At 34.1% G+C, this 16098-nt stretch overlaps 2 protein-coding genes across 3 annotated transcripts in view; one reads left to right on the top strand and one right to left on the bottom strand.

Annotated features, from left to right (window-relative positions):
- Nucleotides 1-7315: 7315 nt before the first annotated feature.
- On the top strand, nt 7316-8227 carry LOC112042975 (uncharacterized). The gene has a single exon (XM_024078207.1). The coding sequence runs from the start codon at nt 7316-7318 to the stop codon at nt 8225-8227; it is 912 nt and encodes a 303-aa protein (XP_023933975.1).
- Nucleotides 8228-10389: 2162 nt separating this feature from the next.
- LOC112042985 (protein held out wings) overlaps nt 10390-16098 on the bottom strand; it is a 105362-nt gene continuing 99653 nt past the window's right edge. For both annotated transcript variants that reach the window (XR_008251192.1, XM_024078220.2), the window contains exon 8: nt 10390-15447. The gene's annotated coding sequence lies outside the window, so the exon portion shown is untranslated. The remainder of the gene's footprint in view (nt 15448-16098) is intronic.

Here is a 16098-nt window from a genome sequence, read left to right as displayed (position 1 = left end):
GCCCTATTTCACCACGTTAAAGTTTAAATTAAAAAAAATTTGAATCCCATTATATTTCGTATTTTTTATGATTTATGAACATTTTTTTTTAAATTGTAACTATAAGAATGAAGGACTTTCCACACAAACTTTCAATCCCTATTTCACCCCCTTATTATTTTATTTTCGCAATAAAGAGTATCCTATAACCTTCTCCGTATTATATAGTCTTAAACTGTCCCAAATTTTATTTGAATTCATTCAGTAGTTTCAGCGTGAAAAAAAAATATTTTTAGCTTCAGTATCGATTATGTAATACAAACACCCCCCGACAAAAAATTTCAAAATATCCTAAATGTACAGAATGTACAAAATGTACAGAATTCGTATTACAAGTATAGATTCTAGATGGCGCTAGTACCTAGTACTCTATGCCACGGTAACGTTTGTTGTTACAAATGTTACAAATGGTATAAGTAAAATCTCAAATTGCGAATAAATGTATAGAAAACGAACAATTTTATTATAAGTAGTAATAGAATAGATAGATGTATTGATTTGATTTGATTGATAGGAGACCAGGGCTCCTTATAGGAGAGGGGATATGAACCTTGGACCCACCACGCTTTTCCAATGCGAATTGATGGGCTTAGAATGATAATGTTAATCTTTACGATCACTATCAGATAGCTATCGGTGTCGAATAATGACCGTGAATCGGGACCATTTTTTGAAAAAAAAATCATGAAAGAAAAAAAAAGTTTGTTTTATGAATTATGAAAAAAAGTTTGTATTATGTGACAAAAAGATTCCCATAAGAACAAAGGGCAAAGTTTACAAGACAGCTGTCAGACCAGCACTCCTATACGGCAGCGAAGTATGGGCTCTAAAAAAACCCATGAGCAGAAACTTCACACAACAGAAATGCGTATGTTGCGATGGTCGGGAGGAGTGACACTCAAGGACAAGGTGCGCAATGAACACATAAGAGGGAGCTTCAAGGTCGCAGATATAGCTGAAAAAGCAAAAGAGTCCAGGCTGAGATGGTACGGTCATGTGATGCGAAGACCAGATGACCATGTCGTAAAAAAGTACCTTTCCATGGATACTAAGAAGCGGGGAAAGGGAAGACCACCAACAACGTGGTTAACGAAGGTCCGTAAGGACCTGTAAGATAAGGGCATGACAGACGATGACGCAAAGGAGCGTACAAAATGGCGCCACATAATAGAATAAATTATCTGAATATGATTACTCATCATGGTCTGCTTCCTGGTCATTCGTTTCCAACCCGACAAGACAATTGTTTAGACCATATTCTCCTAAAATTGGAAAAATCTAAACATTCTGCGTTTATAGCCGTATTGAATACTACTATCACCGATCACCTCATGGTACTTTTATGCTTATCAAATATTGATGACAGACGGTGCCCAAAAATGAAAACTATTACAGACTATAATGAAGCACTACAAAATTTTACTAATAAAAATTTATATACTCTACTAAGTTACAATAACCCAGAACTATTAATTGAAAAGTTAACAAATGAAATTAAGGATTCATTAGATAAAAACACTAGAACTATACTACTACCTAAAAATAAACGCGTTATTAAACCATGGATAACTCCAGGAATTCTGCGCTGCATTCGACATAGAAATAAATTACAAAAAAGAGTGCGTCACAACCCATCCGACGAAAATTTAAAAAATGTATATAAAAGGTATCGTAATTTTTGTAATAACTTAATTAAAAAACTTAAACGGAACTATGAAAAAGAGCAGTTGGCTAATTCTAAAAATTATAAAGCTCTCTGGAAGAATATTAAAAATTTTACACACTTAAATAGCTCAAACAATAACGCTACAGAACTGTTGAGAATTAAGTCTTCTCCTTCTGAATCTGTTAACTGTGTTAATTCTTTTCTTGTCAGTATTGGGGAATCCTTGGCCAAAGATATTCTTCAAAATAACATGCAGCAACTGTCATCTACGCTAGTTACTACATCCTACACCCACTATTCTTCTTTTGGCTTGCTCGACACAGATGTCAAAGAAGTTAGTGCAGTACTTATGAGCCTGAAGACCAGTAGTGCGTCGGGATGGGATAACATTCCTACGGAATTCCTCAAACTTGCTAATAACGTAATAACTCCTATTATTGTGCACCTTGCAAATATATGTTTTAGTACAGATATTTTCCCCTCACTCTTAAAAAAATCAGTCATAACACCTGTGCATAAATGTGGTAACAGCGATGATGTGAGCAACTACAGACCGATTTCAGTACTCCCTGCTATCTCAAAAATAATAGAAAAATTAATTAATAACCGACTACTAAGCTACCTAGAACAACGCGCTATACTATCAGAATCCCAGTTTGGTTTTAGGCGAGGAAAATCCACTGAAGATGCTGTCACAAATCTTACTACACTAATAATAGAAAAGCTGGATACTAACAAAAAATGTCTTATTGTCTTCCTTGACCTAAAAAAGGCATTTGACACTGTCTCTGTTCCTATACTCTTACATAAACTAGAATCTATCGGAATGAGAGATACAACATTATCTTTGTTCCAGAGCTACTTAAGTGGTCGTACTCAAATGGTTAAGATTGATAAATACATCAGTAATGAATTAAATATCAATTCAATTACGGTGTCCCCCAGGGAAGCGTTCTTGGTCCTACTTTATTTTTGGTGTACATCAACGAACTTTGCAATCTCAAGATAAGAAATGGACATATTTTCTCGTACGCAGATGATACTGCAATTGTATTTACTGGTAACTCTTGGGAAGATGTCCGTTACCACGCTGAGAAAGGGCTCAGAAATATTGCTAGGTGGCTAAATTCAAACCTCCTAACGCTTAATACTGGAAAAACAAACTATATGTGCTTTTCAATCTATGAACGTTCCCAACCAGACCCAAATTATAAAATAAAAATACATACATGTATAGAAGACAATGCAAACTGTCATTGCGCGACCTTACAAAAGGTGTCCACCTTTAAATACCTTGGTGTAATATTAGATGATCGTATGTCTTGGTATTCTCATATTGACCTTGTATCAAACAGAATTCGGAAACTTGGGTGGATATTCAAAAACTTAAGGCACATTGCGTCTAAAAAAATTTTAATTACCGTATATTTAGCATTAGCTCAATCAGTTATGTCCTATTGCATTACTGCCTGGGGTGGCGCATCAAAAACGAGATTTCTTGAACTAGAGCGTGCCCAGCGTTCTCTCCTAAAAATCATGCTCTTCAAACCATATATGTTCCCTACTACACAATTATACTCTATTGCGGAATTACTCTCAGTCAGGAAGCTATATGTTTTAAATATGGTCCTTAGAAAGCACATATCCCTAACTTTTAAGCCTACTACTAAAAGAAATAGATATATTGTTGCAAAAACAGAACGCACCAGAACCGCTTTTGCTCGAAAGCAATATTTTTCACAATCTAGTTATTTGTATAACATACTTAACAGAAAATTGAATATGTATCCATTGAACTTATTTGCTTGCAAAAAAGTTTTAAAAGAATTCTTATTAACATTGAATTATGAAGAAGTGGAATCTCTACTGAAGCGTATTACATAATACGAGTACATTACCCAAGGCACACACATACTCTCTCTCTCACACACACAAACACACACACACACACACACACACACACACATACATGTTTTTTTTATGTCTTTAGTTTTAGTTATACCCACTATGATTAATTATAAATATCTTTAATTACGGCTTGTTATGGAAGAGCGGAGTCTTCTGTCACAGGAGTTTACAACTCTTAAAAGAAGACTCTAGCCTTTAATTATTTGTTACTGATTGATGTTAACGAAATAAACTATTTTTATTTTTTATATGATTGGGAAAGCCGACCCCGTATAAACGGGAAAAGGCGAGGCCGAAGAAGATGAAAGAAAATAAAAGTTAAGGATAAAAAAAATCATGTTGTATCTGTGTTTTCCCATACTCTGTTCAAATAAGAATGCACGGGCGTCTTGAGACGGTCCCCCCAAGGTTCAGTGCAATTTTACGAGCGACTGCCCCTAGCCATCTAGGACTCCCCTGCACGCACCGCCACGACAAAAACAATGCCGATGAATTTATACTTATTCCGACGCTTGCACGATAAAGCATTCACCTTGAGGGGTTAGGTGGACGACGAGGTGCATTATTAAACGGCATAGTGGGTAGAGACCTTTGTATAAATAAATAAATTAGATACCTGCACCGATCGAAAATCGATCGTCATACATTACGTTTTCATCCTTTGCATCAATTGAGGGACTAAAAGGCAGCGATAGCCAGGCATATCTTGGTCTGTAGCCATGTGACCTCAGACAAATTATTGTATAGGACCTGCCTCGCTTGACGACGACTTTTCTGTCAAAGTATATGATCAACGATCTAATGCGATTATAAAAACTGTCTCTATAGAATCGATGTTAAATAGTTGTAATCGTGTTCGTCGGTTAAAGAGCTCCGTAAAAATACCCTTTTGTGTGATTAAATTGTTTAAAAAACGGGCAAAAACTTCTAGTTTAGTATAAGATATATACCAAATCTAAGCTCGTTTTCTTCAGAAAATGACAGACAATTTTGTTCGTGACTATGAGTGTGATACAGGTCCTTCTATAATTGGTCTGAGCATGTGACACATCGATTCTTTTTTACGAACGCAAACGCTTGGAAAACTAAAAAAAAATATGGGAATGACTTCGAACGATAATTTAATCACATGACCTGTCGATACCGAATGTCATTCCCTTAGATTATTTAATTTTCAAAGCGATGTGATCGTTCGTTATCAACCCATATTCGGCTCACTGCTGAGCTCGAGTCTCCTCTCAGATTGTTTGTTGATGATGCGGATTGGCAGACTTCACACACGCAGAAAATTAAGTAAATTTTCTGGTATGCAAGTTTGAGACATGTGATATTTCATTTCTTAAACTGAATAGCTGCAGGTGCATGCCCCGGACCGGATTCCACACCTTCCGGAATCCGAGGTAGAGATTATTTCCACTGAGCTATCACGTATCTTTGCTATTGCGATCGCAGAAAGATAATCGTCGTGCCACGTGGCTACAGGCCCTTAATTAAGACTCATGTAAAAATCCTGTGCTCCTACCACAGGTAAGTACGTAAGGTAGCCAATTACGGAGTTCGGACCGTTGTGGCTTTGGAAGTTAGCAAGTTCAAGTTGGTTAACGCAACGATAAGTTAGCCTTTGACATACTTTCCTACAATTGCCTGAGCATTTCTTGAAGGCAACATTTAACTTGAACGCTGGACTTATTATGCTTTTGATCATGCTAACTACGGTCATAAAATATCTAATATCAAGGTAAGCCAATATAACACTCATGCAGCAAACTGTTCTACACAATGTATTCCATTATATACCTGAAATAATAGAGAAAACCACAATCTTAGACTGCATCGAATCGACACTTAACATCTTGGTATTTTTTTTTTTTTATTTTTTTTTTATTGTCTACAATTTAGCCCTTGACTACAATCTCACCTGATGGTAAGTGATGATGCAATCTAAGATGGAAGCGGGCTAACTTGTAGGTTGGAGTAGGATGAAATCCACACTCTTTTCGGTTTCTACACGACATCATACCGGAACGCTAAATCGCTTGGCGGTACGTCTTTGTCGGTAGGGTGGTAACTAGCCACGGCAAAGCCTCCCACCAGCTAGACCAGGACTAATTAAGAAAACCCAAAATATGTCCAGCCGGGGATCGAACCCAGTACCCGTAAATCAACCGCGCTTACCACTGCGCCACGGAGGCCATCGAAGTAAAATCAGCAGACTTCGAAGAATGTAAAGGTTTGTACCTAGTCTTACCCTACCCTACCTTTTATCGCTGTCGAGATTCTTTCAGCGTTAAGCTTAGGTTTTAAATCCTAATATGCATTGTAGGAATAACAGTTACCCATATCAACAAACAAAAATTCTGCCCAGAATTTAAAACCACACTCTTTACATGTCAGAGTCATAAAATTGATGTGGGCAACACTAACAATAAACGTTATTTTAAGACAGATTGCGAAAGAAAAACCATTAACTTAGGGTTATCTGCATAGTCTTCATAACCTTAAATACGGAATCCCATTCATCATTTAGGATTTTATCGTTCACGTGACGAAGATTTATGGCGGGTCGGCCAATAAACGATAAAAATAAAAACGTGGGCCCAATTATGCATCATTTATTGGAGCTCATGCATATAAATCAAAGTAATCATAGTGCATGCCTACCTACTTTGATAATAACAAGGTGGGATACCGACTATGCGTCTTGGCTGTGACACCTGACAGCCAATCAAGGAATAACCTACAGGCAAGTTTTTAATCGAACTAAGTGCTACCAACCTAGTTTGATTAAAAACTAGATGTAAATAGGTATGCTCTACTTATGGTCACGCATTTATCTGCTGACCGATTTTCAAACGACTAACAAACTAAGCAATAGATGTAGCTACTTTAAATAGACCTGCTCATTTAGAAATGCACAAGTAAAAGAGATAGGTTACTCGTCTTGTAGTGCATAAGTATTTGCTAGCATTTCTGTAGTTTCCATCATGCAGCAGCGTCACCGTTAGTTTTAGTGCTGCTAGGCTATTCTGTAACAATATTCTTATAACTCAACTGCGAGTTTCGAATTCACCTCTATCTCTCTCTGTTTAACACGATACTTTATAATGAGAAAGATAGTGGTGAATGCGAAACTCGCGAGAACACTTGCGAGTTACGAGTACCTACTTATACAAAACATGGTTAGAGAATAATAGCCGTGCAGAAGTCGAATCTTACGTCTTAAAGAAAGAAGACAAAACAAAAACGTATTGTAGGTTCTATCACAGAAAACATATGGTACTATTTGCACTTAAGTAGGTACCTAGCTAGTAGCTAAATCAATCTGCTTGCACCGTAATGTTTGAATTTGCTAAATTAAAATTGTTTCAGTGTAACATTTCAAACATTTTCAGGTTCCGTAAACTAAAATAAAATTGGAAAGCGTAGGGACGAGAAAGGGTGGACGTAAAATGGGATATAACTTACCTACGTGTAGGTGTAAGTATCTACAACAAACAGCCGTTCATTCCCTCGTGCCCTAGAGCGAGCGGGCAACGGTGAATTTAAAATTCCATTCAAAAGTTCAAAATGCAATTAAATTGCTAGTTATAGGTACCTACCTATGTATAAAGGTAGGATAGGTAGGTGCTATATGTCTGTGTGGTAGGTGCTTTATTTTTAACTGACATATAATACTGACATATAAATATCCTATGGCGAAAGATGGAGGAAGCAAAACTACCTCCAGAACTCACCAACATTTTTAAATATTGGTATAGAAACCAGGTCAACAATGTCCGGTGGGCAGGCGCATTGTCAGACTCGTATGGGTTGGAGTGCGGAGTGAGGCAGGGGGGGTTAAGCTCACCTACGCTATTCAACCTGTACGTGGATGACTTGCTAGGCGAGCTCAGCAGCACCAGAACCGGCTGCTACATAGATGGAGTGTCTTTAAATAACATAAGTTACGCCGATGATATGGTGCTGTTGAGTGCGTCAATCTGTGGTCTCAGGAAGCTCATAGCTGTATGTGAGGCTTATGTGGAGAAACATGGTCTTGCCTATAACACTAAAAAGAGTGTAGTGATGGTCTTTGAGGCAGAGGGTAAAACATCTAAAAATCTAACCCTTCCACCTATCTCGCTGAATCGCGTAGCATTAGAGAGAGTGAATAAAGTCAAGTACCTCGGACACATGTTGGCCCCTGACCTTAGAGACGACACTGACATCGAGAGAGAACGGAGGGCGTTATCAGTAAGAGCAAATATGCTGGCTCGCAGGTTTGCGCGGTGTTCATATGCCGTTAAAATTACGTTGTTCAGAGCATACTGCACTAGTTTCTACACGTGCAGCCTGTGGGCCAAATACTCTCAAAAATCTTATAACGCTCTCCGTGTACAATATAACAACGCATTCAGGGTGCTGATGGGGTTGCCCCGCTTTTGTAGCGCATCGGGGATGTTCGCGGATGCGCGTGTTGACTGTTTTTACGCCACAATGCGCAAACGTTGTGGATCCTTGGTGCGCAGGGTGCGGGGCGGCACCAACAGCATTCTAGCAATGATTGCGAGCAGGTTGGACTGTAAATATGTGAATTACTGCTGTTCCATGTCAAATGGATTGGAGCGGCAGTGACACACATATTACGAGTACTAGAAATAGAATACTTAAGTTATATTACTATACTTAAGTAGTTCATAAGTTACTAACACATTGTATTTTTACTAACATAACTATGAGCCTATTGAAGTTTGAAATAAAAGTATTATTATTATTATTATTTATTATAAATAACCGCAGCTTAGAGCTCTATGTTCTGCGATCTAAAAAGGTAGGTACATTTACGCATTGTGCTTGTGTATTGATTGTTATTGAGTAAAGCTCAACATCTCATTTTCAGATAGGTAGGTACTAGGTACATTACACAAGACGTCAAGTAACAAGCAGGTAAATATTTCGCTTCATAGATACTTTGGACACAGTAAAAAGTGGTTTGGACCAAGATCATGCGAATACTGCGAAAGTTTTCCAACCTATGCTCCTACTATACAACGGCATCTATAGGTAGTTCGTTTCGTATAGGATGGTGCGGGTGACAGGTATCACTTTTGAAATTTTGCCGCGATTCACGATAATAGTACCAATGAAGCGATACAGGTGACTGTCACCACTCACGCTATCTGAAAAACATTTTAATTATGCAGTTTGGACTGTGGTGGCTTTAGAAAGTAAGTTTCAAGGTTCACCCTCAACTCAACCGTTAAAGTGTACTTAACAGCGCATACCTACCTATTTTAACCTCGTTATTCGAATGTTAATAATGTATATTATTTACTAGCGGACCCGGTCATGCTTCGCTTTAACTTTTTACCCTTTAGGACTTTACTCCTAACCTACTCCTACCCTTACCATAAGCTACCCTAAATCCGTAAGAACCATCCTCGTACTTCAAGGAGTACTTAGGTACCTATTCTAAAAAAAAGTATTATAGAAATCGGGTTAGCCGTGTCGAGATTAGCGCTTAGGAAGATTCAAGAATCATTTTTATTTTATTTAGATTTAGATAGACCTAAGTACTTTATTATATTTATTACTACAGCGTCTATTTACTAAAACACAGAATACATGATATTATCACGAACGCCATCTACTGAAGGCAGTTAGAAGCTCGAACAAAAAGTGTCTACTCTCCGTGTACCTATCTACTACATAAATATTTTACTCTGTGTACCAAAAGCTCGCTCCATTTGGTAATGCAGTACACTGTTCTATCAATAGATGGCTCTACTAATTCCAAAATGTAGAATTTATTTATTAATGCTTCTTCCAAAGAATTATTTTATTATAGCTTATACTTTTCTTCTTCATTTATTTTCATTTAAGCCTCGTATTTTATAGTGTATCTTGTGCAGTGACTTACGAGTATGCCTAAAGAGGCGCGGTCGTACCCAATAAATTAATTTACTCTTAGGGATGGCAGATATATTTTTATGAATTCATTGAAAACAAGGAGAATAGATTTAATTAGAACCTAGGGTTGCCACATTTTTTCAGAAGAATAAAAGAATATAGTACGCATAAAAATCAACAGATTTGTTTATCTTAATTATGAGTGTCAATGGCTTTTTCACATCTGATTTTTACATTTTTGAAAACCAAATGCTATTAATTTGTTTGTTTAATGTTTGGAACTCAGTACGATAGACAAGTTTGGATAGACTAGACGCTATTGCATCTGTCGTAAACTAATGTTAATATCATCATTATAAAGATTTAAAATGAAAATTTTGTTTGTTAGATATCAGTGTTGATAATACATATATGTATGTATTTTTGCGTACTATATATTTGTTCAACAGTATAGTACGCAGACACAAAATATAGTACAATACTTTAAATTATAGTACAGTTGACAACCCTGTGACAGAGCCATCTGTGTATGAAAGTGAACGGCAAAATAATATGTTAAATTAGGATGGCGCCACAGAAGCGTCCTATCGTTGAAATAAAATGCAAATGATGACATATTTTAGGATTATGTACTTACATAATCCTAAAAAATCCAACAGTTGTGGATTAATATTGATAATTATTAAAAATATTATGTAGTATTAATTAAACTGCCGATTCTTACCGGCCCCTGGACGCTAGCGCCACCCTGGCGGGTTTTTGAACTGTTATTTCAACTGTATTAAAACTAAAGCAAGTAGCTTAAGCTTATCGGTTAGGTCAGTTTTGAAATGTAGTAACTAGTATAGCTAAATAAAAACTTTAAATTAATAAAATAAAAGACAGTCTTACATTTTCTAAATAATATATTTACTAATGCCAAATCAATCTTAAACACACATCAAAACAGACATAAGTAATATGCACAATCTCACTTAACTAAATCATTTAATTAAATATACTCTATTTTGTTTTTGGAAAACAATTGTAATAATTCATTCTCCTTTATTTATATAATACTTTGAAAAAAAAAATTATAATATCATATAAATATTTACAAAGTTAATTTTAAGGCACTTGTGTGATTTGCCACAATTTAAGTATAAGTACAAATAAAAATATAAAATGAAAGTCCGTTTGTTGATGGCACAAAAATGTTTCAAACATAAACAATATAGATGAACTGCATTTTTAATCTATGACTGAGAAACTACAGCAATTAGATCACAAATAACACGAATCGTAACAGATAGCTGCTGCTAGACAAGAAATTAATGCGTATCGTCTTTAACTAAATATATACTCGTAAACCAGAGTGGCATAGGAAATATTAAGAATTTTAGTATGGGCACAACCAAAGTGCCTACTTCAAATATACCAAAAATAAACTTGAATTTCCAAATGACGCCTAATTATATTTCTTCAGATTATCAAAATTTAACAAATCATTTAGAAAAAAATATTCACATGAACAAAACATTCTCGGAAATTGATGATATTTTGGAATTTAAAATTGGCAGCCATCTTGAATTTTAGCAGTTCACAAATTTGTCTATTGTTTCACGAATTCGTTTTGAAACAACGTAAAATAACTATTAACAGGCAACAGACCCTCATTATCTTTGTACGATATTAACTTTTTAATCACAATATACTATTGATACTTTGTGGTTTAATTCACAACGCACTTGCAATCAACGTTAACTAATTATAATTTTGTATATAAATATAAGTTCCCTATTACAATTACAGGAAATGAATGCAAGGACCGAAAATTTAATTTAATTTCGAATACGTTGCGCAATTAACCTCCTGGTTTGACCACGACATTGAATTTTCATTCAAAACTATGGCCTCAAAATATTTTGTAAATGCTTTTATCTTATTATTCAGTTTTGTACAATATACAGATAATAATAATTAGAAAACGGACTTATAAATTAATTTACATTTTTTTTTGGGTTTTATATTTTTTTTTTATTAAAAAAATAATAGCCACTTGGAACGGGTAGTTCATATTTTGCTCCTTTTTAATGATTTTTTATAGCTATTAAACAATCAATCTAGCACCATAAATATAGTATGGTGACTGTTTGAGAAAAAAATCAGATCATAAATAATAAATTACTTATTTGGGTGTAGTTCTAGCAATTTACATTGAGATTTTCCAAAAAAAAAAAGGATTGGTAAATTAGAATAATAATTTTTAAAAAATACAATTAACATTATTTTATAACAACAAGGTGTTCTAAATAAAACATTTAATTTTATTTCTGAAATAGTGAAAAAAGTAGAAAAGTTTAATCTTAGCCTAGTATAATATTTTCTTAATTTCATTTTAATGATTAAAAAAGCCAATCCATAATATGTATTTCTAAAGAAGATATTAAATATTAAGATTCAAATGTTAACACAAATGTTACATTGATATTTTACGGTCACATGAACAAGAGACCATCGTATTAAGTACTTAAATAATGAAGTAATCATGGACGGAGTGTGTTAACAACTTCAAGGTTTGTAAAATTTAAATAAAATTTGAATTTATGTTTAGTTTTTACAGTAATCGAATTCATATGATTTTTTTAAATATGTATTTAAGAAAAATCTAAAAATGTTCAATTTTTATAAAAGTTAGCTCATTCCGGAATTCATTGTTTTATGTTATACAATAAAAATATATCTTCTAAATTTAGCTTATATAAATCTTAATAAACTTTAATGTTAATAATACGGGCAAAGTAATTAATGACAGTAAAAAAATCGGTTGTCTGTAAAGTCGGTTTGCTGACGATAGTTGAACGTGACAACGTCATAAAAAGGTACTGATGGAATGGTTGCATTTTTCTAAGGAAAATGTTAGTTTTTTTAAAATACTGTTTAATAATCTTCATAGACCAGAATTTACTTTATTTCTTGTAAAAAAAGTTGGCAACCCTAGAAAAGTTGGCGAGGGAATGACGCATGACGCCATCTTTTTTGGAGTGTGCAGCCGCCTCCATCGAATTATAAGACGTTGTCACGTCAAAAAGCAGCCTGGCAAAATTAGGAAAACGAACAAATTGGGGTAAATAACAGAGGAAGATAATCAGTAACTCATATTAGACAGAGCTATTGAAATCGTCACTTAATAGAATAACAATTTAGCTACAATTTCAATTTGGCCCTAAAGTATATTTTTGTATTTAATTATGCCATAATAATTACTTCGGCCCGAAATACTTGTTAATATTTTTTGTTGTTAAAGTTATATTAGGTATATGATATTTCTAAAGGTTCCTTATAATCATTAATCTCAACATCAGATCTCGCTGAACTGTTATAATTATTATTATTTTCACTCAAACATTTATATATTGAGAATTTTCTATAAAATATCAATTTCAAATAACATCTATTGCACTAGCGTTAATTTATAGTATATTATTGACGTATTATTGCTTTTAACAGTACTATAATATTATATAAGCTATGTACATAACAATTATATAACTACATGATATAATATAAGAAAATAATTGCCCCAGAGGTCGATTGCAATATTGATTTCGAGTTCTAGTAATTTAATATGTATCAGTATATTTTTGCCAATCAAAAAGCATTTTCTCTTAATAACAGTGGTGAAGGTAGTGATAACGTGACAGGTCTGGTAAAATACCACGGACTCAGAAATATCTAAAATAAAAAGATGCTAATTTTAGGAGCACAATGAATGCTCATTGGGACTTTGATGGTATAGTTACACCACTGATTAAAAGGTTTCGACATAAAAAATTACAAAATAACTCAATTACGTAAAGGATTTTTTTATAAGATTGACAATCGCAGCTATTTTAAGCTTAAAGGACTGAATGATATAGAATTGTATTTTTATATTTTGTGTAGTAGGTATATGTAAAGTCCATTTTCTTTTGTAGCTATAGAAAAGCGAACTATTCGAGGATATTTCTCTTGATAATTATTTTTGTACAATACCAACTTATTCGTAGTGTATTAATTTTCCCGAATAGGACTTATTAAATCAATATACCTAATCTAAAATTTCATATTAAATAGGGACATCTTGTAAAAAACATCGGATTGGTGATTCGAAATATTCATGTAAAAATATATCTCATTAAAGGTATAAATTTCATAACGCTTATAAAAATCAAATTGATGAAATTGCAAGATTATTAAATATTCAGCTTGTCAGAGATTCTCTCGAGAGATTACAACGAAGGCTTATGAAAATATGCTCTTGAAAACTAAGCAATCTCGTATAAAATATAAGGTAATAGTTAATTTGCGTTACTTTTGTTCACTTCAATTAACAGTTTTAACAGGTTTTCATAGTTCAACAATGGTCAAGCGCTGAAAAATTAATTTATACTAACAATTGTAAAGATTGTGCTCAAAATTTTTTCAAAGTTATTTGCCAAAAAACCGGATCTTTGCAACATCTTAAAACGCGATAATGAGACTTGAGTCGAATTTTAAAGGTTTACATGAATTTGTAGCAGATTCTCTCATTATGATTACGACTCTTTGGCTAATTTTTCTGGACTATATTGGTCATATCTATAACGCAAATAAACTATAACGAGTTACTTCATTGACGATTGATGAATTAGATATCAATAATAACATAGCAAAGTTAACAAAAAGCTAATATCAACTATAAGCAATATTAACAGTTTCTATAGAACCAAAAAAGTAAAAACATTGTACATTATTTAAGGCACTTGGGATGTGCATAATTTGATTTGTTATGTAAATTAAGCACTATAAAGTATAAAATATAATGATTACTTTTAAATATTATAATATCAACTAAAAGTAAAAAAAAAACTATCGTTATTATCATTTACTCATCAATATGATATTGTGTGGATATTATTACACTATCCGAATCAAGAGCTAACTTTATTTTTTATAAATGATTTGTAATATGGATAGAATAACAATATAATATAGGGAAGACATTAAGTTTAAGTCATACATTACAAATAAGTTATGACTCTTTGGCATAAAGTTAAAGTGTAGCCAAAACTGAACAATTGTTGAGTAAATGAAAATAAATCATATAACTATCACTCGACCATATAAGTAGATTTATAGTTAAGCTAAAATCTTACAATCTGTTATTCATACTTACATTTAGTTACCGCTATTCTGCCATAAACTCATGATTATTATGGAGACGCCATGTTTCTTCTCATCTCCGTATCCGTCTACGTAGTTTGTACTATACTCATTATACAATTCGTGTAAAACTGTACGATTACTATTAATAAAGAACTTACCATCATCCTGAGCTACAAATAATAATCATGCACTCAGATAGCAGTCAGCTAAATATACGTCTTACCAAAGTGATTCAAGTCTACCAAATTGAGTCAATGTCAAGGATAATTTTAGACTTTTGATAATTCAAACAATATCTCTCAACGTTTGTAAATAACGGCGCCAAATTTGATTAACGATATAATAATAATAATAATTGATATTTTTAAATATTTCGAGAAACTATATAAACTAGATCTAATAAATAACTAAACTAGAGATATTTAAAATAAATTTAGCGCCGCGGTAGGTAGGGTAACCTAACAACACTCGTGCTCCAACAACAACGTCAAGCGACAACAGAAGTACATTACAATACAGTAAATATAGTCGATGGCGTGTGCCACTATAAAAAAAATAATATAAAATTGTTAATAAAGATCATCTTGTTATAAACATAACAGGCATATAAATGTTAATAGTTAGACTATTAAAATACATAGTACATGTTAAACGTGAAAGGCCCAACAGCTATAGCTACGAGTACATGGTGGTCGATGTTCCGATGATAATGTTACGCGGCGAGAAAGGTCCGGTGCGGGGGCGCCGTCTCCGGTTAGTGCCTCGGCGCCGTCACGCACCTAGCCGGGTTAACGAGAAGAGAGAAAACAGATGTTAGTATCGGTCCATGTATGCTACACGTAGCCGCGATCGCGAGGTTCACGCTTCAACGCTTTACGCTGCGCTATCGGATAGGTGTTAGGAGTTATCGTGCTTCCTTTAGCTCAGCTTTGAAGAAGTTCAGCAGGGTTGTTACGTATATCGGTGTACCATTCAAATGATGAGCCGCTAAGTCGTTTGTTATCGTATTTACGTTTTGCGATCATCTAACATTGTGTTTTCAAAGAAATGATATTATTACCGTCATTAGTACAGTAGTAGCAATTAGTAACGATATTTTACCAAAAACCGTTATTTACGTTGAAATAATCGAGTTAGATGATCGTAAAAACAAATCACCACTTGATGTAAAATGGCATAGTCATGATCATATCACTGGAATACTCGTAACTGTGAAAGATGATCACAAAAACGAAAATACGATGAAAACCGATGTACTGACTCATAATTTGAATGTGTACACAGAGATATATAATAATCTTGCTGATTAGAGGACAGTGGAGACGTTTCGTGACCGTAAGGGACCGGCACGACCATGCAGCTAAAAGCGATCAAACTGGATCTCGGATCGATGTACGGTGTACGGATATAAAAAAATAAAGAATTCGATA

This window comes from Bicyclus anynana, chromosome 10, assembly GCF_947172395.1.
Source record: "Bicyclus anynana chromosome 10, ilBicAnyn1.1, whole genome shotgun sequence".
Classification (NCBI taxonomy): Eukaryota; Metazoa; Arthropoda; class Insecta; order Lepidoptera; family Nymphalidae; genus Bicyclus; species Bicyclus anynana.
The sequence above is the reverse complement of the archived record's forward strand: the minus strand, read 5'-3'. Positions and strand labels throughout refer to the sequence as shown.

Coding starts and splice junctions, on each gene's coding strand:
- LOC112042975 (XM_024078207.1), top strand. CDS start 7,316: ATGGAGGAAGCAAAACTACCTCCAGAACTCACCAACATTTTTAAATAT.